At 46.8% G+C, this 7500-nt stretch overlaps 1 protein-coding gene across 2 annotated transcripts in view; it reads left to right on the forward strand.

Annotated features, from left to right (window-relative positions):
- Positions 1-7500, forward strand: part of bcar3 (BCAR3 adaptor protein, NSP family member) — a 130733-nt gene that overhangs the window by 71334 nt on the left and 51899 nt on the right. For both annotated transcript variants that reach the window (XM_063201700.1, XM_063201701.1), the window contains one exon: positions 6683-6722. In XM_063201700.1, coding sequence (XP_063057770.1) covers positions 6683-6722 — 40 coding nt within the window. The remainder of the gene's footprint in view (positions 1-6682; positions 6723-7500) is intronic.

Here is a 7500-nt window from a genome sequence, read left to right on the forward strand (position 1 = left end):
TGTCTGTATGTGCCACCAATGTGCTGAAAAGCAATGTTTGCTCTAGTTAATAAATGGGAGCATAAATTATGTGTGACTCTGAATGTGTGTGATGTGTGTGTGTGTGTGTGTGTGTGTGTGTGTGTGTGTGTGTGTGTGTGTGTGTGTGTGTGTGTGTGTGTGTGTGTGTGTGTGTGTGTGTGTGTGTGTGTGTGTGTGTGTGTGTGTGTGCGGTTGGGGGATGAGGGGATGAGGGGCTGGTATTGCCACCCACCTGGGTCATGTACACCATTTCATAGAGGAAATGGCAGAAGTGTCTTTGCTCCCATCAGTGTTGATGATGGATGATATGTTAACACTGGATCTGAGCCTTGACAGCCAGTGGAGGATATTGCTTCCTCTTTTGATCGTGACAGCCAGCAGTCATGCATGTTATACAATGGCACAGGATGAAACTCAAGCCAATGAATCACTCAGCACGGGTGTGATTGTTACCACAGCCTGCGTGAAAGTCTGCCCCCTTAAGACAGTCCATAATGCTGCATGAAGCTTGGATTACGAGTGCATTCAGTAGTATCACATGTGATGTGATTTATGACTGTAGAAAAGATATTACCACATAGACAGAGAGTGGTCTCATTGTCAGTCCATCCTGATAAAAGCACTTAGGGTTTGTGTGTGTGTGTGTATTTGTGCATATGTGCTGTGTGTATATATTTTTCCAGTGTGTATAATAGATATTGGTAGGCCTACATTCAATCCGACCCGCTAATAGAACTATGGCTAAGTTTACATGAGACATTTAATTCAGAATTAACTCACTTTGATTCTGAATAAAGCTCAATTCCGCCTTGAAAACATCATGTAAACACTTCACAATTCAGAATGAAATGAAAGATCAAAGTAAACTCGACGGAACTATTTAATTCTGAATTATTAATTTGGAATTGAAAGTGTCATGTAAACGTTGCCTATGTGTGTCTCGGTGTATGTTTTTGTCCATTTGCATGATTATATGGTATGTCGAAGTATTTGTATATTTGTCTGTGTGTGTTTACTACACATCAGGGCAGTGTCATGCAAGGTCAGTGGTGTTGTTAGCAGGAAGCCCTCCAGATGAAAATAACCCCAGTGCCTCTTACGGTGGAATAGGGAACTCAGCCTTCGTACAGCATCCTCCGTGACCCAATGGTTCACTTTAAGCTCAGCCAGCCTGCCAGCTGTTGGCTTCCGGAAGGTTCTGGCTCTTGCCAAGGTGAACTTCCAGAACTGCTTACGGTACATAAGCCTTAGCTGGATTGTATTGTGTCGATGTGAGCTACCCATCGAGCAGTGCTACCAAGCTATTAAAATGCACTACAATAGCGCCCCTAGGGGCTAAGGTTAGGAATAGGGTTTGACAATAGGCTGTGTAAACGCCTTTGTGCAGAGCCACTGTTATAATTGTCACCAAAATGGTAATGATCAAGTCCTAATCGTTTGCTTAAGACTCTTTGCATTGTCATAGCAATGTTGCGATGATGTAGTTGAGTGTTTTCGGGCAAAGAGGGAATAGGCCCAGCAAGGGGCCCATCTGTAGTTATAGAAGCTACAAGTATATTTGTAGCTCATCTCGACGGAGCAGCCCATATGGACAGAACACCAGGGCTATTGAGTGCAAGGGTGTAGCGCCTGCCATAAGTCCAATCAGAGCACTGTGACTGCACCACCACTCCATGCAGACACGCTTTCCAGCCCCCTATAATGTGATTCCACAGTTTCGCACTTAAAAGCATTACTCCGTTTCCTGCTTCTGTAGTTAAAGCTTTAAGGGTTTAACGTGAAACAGGGAGTTTTATCTGCCTCTGGCTGGCTCAAGGCTGGAGGTTTTAAAAGAAATCTCACTTGCCCAGAACACACTTCCTTCTGTTCAGAACAGAACAGACTAACAAATAACAAGCCTTGAGTCGGACATGACGTCCTTTTCCCTCACGGTTTAACTCTCTAACATATATGTTGGGTAAACATCAGATTTTGTTTCTTTATCAGAACGGCTCGTTCTTTTCCTTCCGTCTCTAAATAATAAGCTGCTCTTCCTCTTCTGCCTCTTGTGTTTATGTGTACATACATTTGATGTGGTGTGTGTGTGTGTGTGTGTGTGTGTGTGTGAGAGAGAGAGAGAGAGAGAGAGAGAGAGAGAGAGAGAGAGAGAGAGAGGAAGAGAGAGAGCTCTTTGCCTCTGACCAGGCTTCTCGTCTGAGTGACTGTGCATTTCACTGTCCTCTGCCTCCCTCTAGATTTCATGCAGTGTGTATGTCAGTTGGTCTGCATCTTGCCCTGTGCATTTTTTCATGGTTAGCATGGTTTTAACCTTTAAAAGTGTGGGTTTTTGAACACTTTATTAAAAAGAATGCCTTCTTTAATAATGCAAGATTCTAAAATTCCAAATTGTATTGGATGGCGCTCAAAATTCTATAGAACTTTCACTGTCCAAACATTCCTGTCACACTGGTTCACAGCCTGTATAGACTTAAACGAGTTTAAATAAACTATTTCCATCAACTCTTTAGGCCTACAGCTCTCATTTGATGTTTTACTGTAAGCAGCTCAGTCTCCCTCACCGTTTCAATTTCCCAAGTTTTCAGTGTCAAACACGGTGCAGGTAAGACAAAAACAACATTCACTGCAAGACCACAAGACTGCGGCCAGCTTGCATTGTGGTCGCTGGGCACGTATCACCCTTGTTGCTGTAAACGGATTAGGAAATCTGCACTGATCCCACACGTCCTCCCCAGAGTTTCCACAGCTTTGGGCTGAGGTCTGGTTGGCCCTTGAGTGGTTGGCAAAGTGTGGAGTGTGTTGCGTGTCAAAAGGCCACAGACAGTTGTCCAGAAAAAGTCCAGAAAAGTCTGCAAATTCACTCATGGCCAAGACCTGGTATTGTCTCATCTCGTCCCCGTTGCAGTACTCTTGTAGTGGCTGGCTATAGCAATTTGGCAACCGGAGGGGTTTTCGGGAAAGTTGGCGGTCGAGCCCGGTACAAATTGCTTTTCTGGGACACAATGCAGTCAGTGGCGGTCTGGCACCAGTGTTGAGGCGCTCTACGCCAGGAGCTCTCTGTGGTTGAGGGCTGCCCCACACGTGCCCTTTTGCAGTCTATACTTTACAGGCACCTACAGAGGGCATAGGCTGTCTTCACAAAACCAGTACAACACTGTGTACATTTCATGCAGGGGTTCAAGAAAACCATCACATTACAGTACATTGCATTTAAAATGAAATTGGATTACACTGTATTTATAAAGTGATCTGAACAAAGAGTTACACTTTATATGGCATTCAGGACAATAGTTTAACCGTATCCTTACATTACACAGCATCTAGTTGTTTTCATGTAATTTGATAAAAAGTGAGGAAGAAGACTTTGAACACATACCGGTAAATGGTCCTGGTTCTTGTCTTGGTTATGACCAGTATCACAAAGAGGGCAGGTGGATAACTTAGGAAGAGAGGCAGGTGAAAGTGTTTTTGGTGCTTCTACCATTTCGATAGCACTGGTATTTGCTCTTAGCTCTGCATTTGCTTTCACTTGAACTGCAGTGTAATGTGAAATAAAGACTTCTCTCTTTGCTCTTACATCATATGTGTTACATTTGAAGTTTAAAAAAAACTAAAAAACTCATAAGTCCCTTTAGATTAAAAAAGGGCCCGGTAAATGCTATGCATTGTGAAGCGTTCTCCGGAGTTCAAAGAGTTCAGTAAAGGCTGTGTGGCTGTTGTGAATCACGCAGGGTTAGTGAGAGTGAGCGGCGCAGCGCCTTTGCTGTGTGCCCCGTGCTTGAACCCAGCAGAGCGCCCTCTTGCCGAGCGTCCTCATGCCACCACAGCCCCTCTCCTGCGCCCCCGCTACTCTCAACCCCTTTGCCCCCCCACCACCCGACCCGACCCCGCTTCACCTGCTGAGGCCCCTTGGCTGGATCAAGGTGGTGGGCATGCGTGAGAGTGAGCTCGCTTTCTTCTTTTCTTATGGCAGGCACTATGTGGGTCAAAAAAGAAAAGGAAAGAAAAGAAAAGCAAACACGGCCCACACTATTTTCTGTGTTTGTGTGTGTGTGTGTGTGTGTGTGTGTGTGTGTGTATGTGTGTGTGTGTGTGTGTGTGTGTGTGTGTGTGTGTGTGTGTGTGTGTGTGTGTGTGTGTGTGTGTGTGTGTGTGTGTTTGTATGTGTGTGTGAGATGGAGACATGAAAGGATGACAGGGGTGGACTGTGGGGACTGCATGGGGCCACAATGAATAGCTGTAACATTGGTACGGAGGAGGTGGAGAGGAGGGCTGGACTGGCCCTCTGGCGTAGCGGGCATTTCCCGGTGGGCCCTGCAAACATTTTTTTTTGTCATTTCTGAAAATAGGGGCCCACAAGGGTGCGGGGCCCACAAGGGTGCGGGGCCCACCGGTGAGACAGTTCTGCGACGCTAATCATGAGGGCCCCCTTTAAGCCAAAAGTGACCGGCCCTATTTCTTCCCCAGTCCAACCCTGGTGGAGAGGAAAGGCAAGGCAAAGCTGAGGTGGAGCACGGAGCATGGACCATGGAGCGCAGAGCAGAGAGTGGAGCAGAACGGAGCAGAGCAGGGACCTAAATGAGGAAAAGGCTGAGCATGGCACTTTGGGGCTGCGGCTGACTGGCTGACTGGCTAGATGGCTGGATGGCTGGCTTGTTAGACGCGGCTGGCTCTCGCTCTCGCTCGCTCTCGTTCGCTCTCGTTACCGTTTATTTAGCCAGCCACTGTATTTCCTGCATTCCTCCATAGTTTTCTGTATATGCACACACATTTGCACCGCAAGCGCATACGCACGGTCGCACATATACACGCACATACACATGCACATGCACAAAAATGTACATACGCACATACACACACATGTCTATGGAGAGGGATAAACACACACGCACAGACGCACACACACACACACGGACGCACGCACACACACACACACACACACACACACACACACACACACACACACACACACACACACACACACACACACACACACACACACACACACACACACACACACACACACACACACACACACACACACACACACACACACACACACACACACTTTAGGGCTATCACCACTCCGCTGCATTGAGGTGACTTATATTTAGCACACAATCTTAAAAAACCCACCGCCTCAGAGTTTACACAGTTACTTTTTTGTTGGACATTTTTTTTTCTCATATGGATTAGTTAACTCAGAGCGGCACCACAATCCTTCTCCGGCAGTCTCAGAAGTTTGTGTAAGGCAGTGGTTCTCAACCTTTTTTGAACAATCGTCCTCTGGATCTCATCATAAGCCTCCCAACGCCCCCTTTGACCTCATCATAGGCCTCCCAACGCCCCCTTTGACCTCATCATAACCCCACAAACACCCCCGTAGTATTAAAAGATGAAATGGAGTATTGCCACCAATAACAACTAAGCTTCGCCCCCTCTCAACTGTATCCTTCTCAACGCCCCCCAAGGGCACCCCGGCGCCCCCTGGAGGCCTGACCGCCCCCGTTGAGAAACACTACTGTAAGGTGTTTTCATCACGTCTTTGCGCCACCCCAGCCAACCCACTTATCATGCCTGGTGGGAAGTCTAGTGCATAGAAGAGGAACTAGGAATTAATTTCCTTCTTGACTGTGATCCTATAACAGCACTCTGATGTTTGTTTGTGAGAGAGCAGAGCTCATAAAGAACACTTGTAAATGGAGGAGATGAAGGCAGCGTAATGAACACTAGATATTAAAGAGGGAAAGAGTTTATAGGATACTGCAGTAAGTGGGGGAGCAGTATGGTTCTGATTGCGCTGTGATGAATTTGATTAACCAGTTCAGGTTCTCTCTGTCTCTGTCTCTCTCTCTGTCTCTGTCTCTCTCTGTGTCTGTCTGTCTCTCTCTGTGTCTGTCTGTCTCTCTGTCTGTCTCTCTCTCTCTCTCTCTCTCTCTCTCTCTCTCTCTCTCTCTCTCTCTCTCTCTCTCTCTCTCTCTCTCTCTCTCTCTCTCTCTCTCTCTCTCGTAATTAATTGCAATATCTTTGGTTATTTTTACCTTCTACCCTACTCTCTTCAATGCAAGGCTTTCAAACATTCAGGAACCATCTGTAGCGTGCCATTTTTGTGTGAATTCCAGTGTGTGTGCGTACAGTATGTTACTGTGTGGAGGGGGGTTTACACACAGAAGCAGATGTCAAGAGAGGAGCTCTTTGAACCGGCGCGGCTCATAACACCATGTGAAATTAGCTCCTGAGGTCAGGAGATGAAGGATCCTATGGGCTCGGAGTAGAGCGGAGGAGAGGAAAGAGGAGGCGGAGGAGGAGAAGAAAGGGGAGGGATGGAGGAGAAAGGGGAAGGAGGGAGGGAGGAGGAGGAGGAAGCAAACATGCATGCATGCAGGCAGGCTGGCTGTTAGGCGGGCAAGCAGGGAGGCTGGAAGGCGGGGAGTCCTGTCAGTCTGTACACTTCACCACACAAGCTGCAGTTACAGACCAAAGCTCAGGCAGACAACAGAAGACACTCCAGGAAAACATTACATATATTTATCCTACAAATCTCTCTCTCACACACACATACAGATACACTGTCTCTCACACACACATCTGGTTTGACAGTGGGCAGGAGTGGCTCTTTGTGAATGTGTTCCCTAAAAAGAGCTCTGTCTCTCTCCCACCGTAGGGACCCCTGCAGCATGGACCCTACCTTGGAGTATGTCAAGGTAAGAAACTACTACTCATTGTGCCTTTGCTTCATACATTGTGTGTGTGTGTGTGTGTGTGTGTGTGTGTGTGTGTGTGTGTGTGTGTGTGTGTGTGTGTGTGTGTGTGTGTTTCCGTGTGCCTATATGTGTGTGTATTTGTGTGTGTGTGTGTGAGTGTGTGTGCGCGCGCTGGTGTGCCCAAGCTTGCTTCTTGTCACTATGTCTGGTATCTTTTTTTAGACGCAATGTGGGAGTTTGCCTTTTGTTAGTATTTCTGTTTTGCACAATGTATCGTTATTTAGCTGCCACTTGCGAGTGAGCCTCCGTAAATTTCTCGGTAAACTGTAAACCACTTACGTCTCTCAACCCATGCTTTTGTGGTGACCATAAACTGCCTGATGTGAACTCATGGTTTTTTTTTTTTTTTGGTCGTTCCTTAATCTTTCTGTGTGAAGTGTCCTCATACACTGTGACATGACAGTACAGTATGATATGCACACTGATTAGCGATATCAAAGTTGTGGAGTATCAGGGTGAGCTGGTTGTCTGGACTCATTGTCGCAGCTACTAAGTGTTGCAGCTGCAACAGGTTGCTAATGGTTGTGTTCAGCTGGTGTAACGTGAGGGCTCATTTTGACCTGGAGTTGAATTGAACTCAATAGCCAGCCACACCACAGGAGTCTGTTCAGCACTGAGGAGAGAGAAAGGAGGGGGAATTGGTGTTAACCTGCTGCTAAGCTCCTTTTCTGCTAACCCCAGCAGCAGCAGCAGTAGGCAGTAGCACCCAGCATGTCTC

The sequence above is a fragment of the Engraulis encrasicolus genome, chromosome 6 (assembly GCF_034702125.1).
Source record: "Engraulis encrasicolus isolate BLACKSEA-1 chromosome 6, IST_EnEncr_1.0, whole genome shotgun sequence".
Classification (NCBI taxonomy): Eukaryota; Metazoa; Chordata; class Actinopteri; order Clupeiformes; family Engraulidae; genus Engraulis; species Engraulis encrasicolus.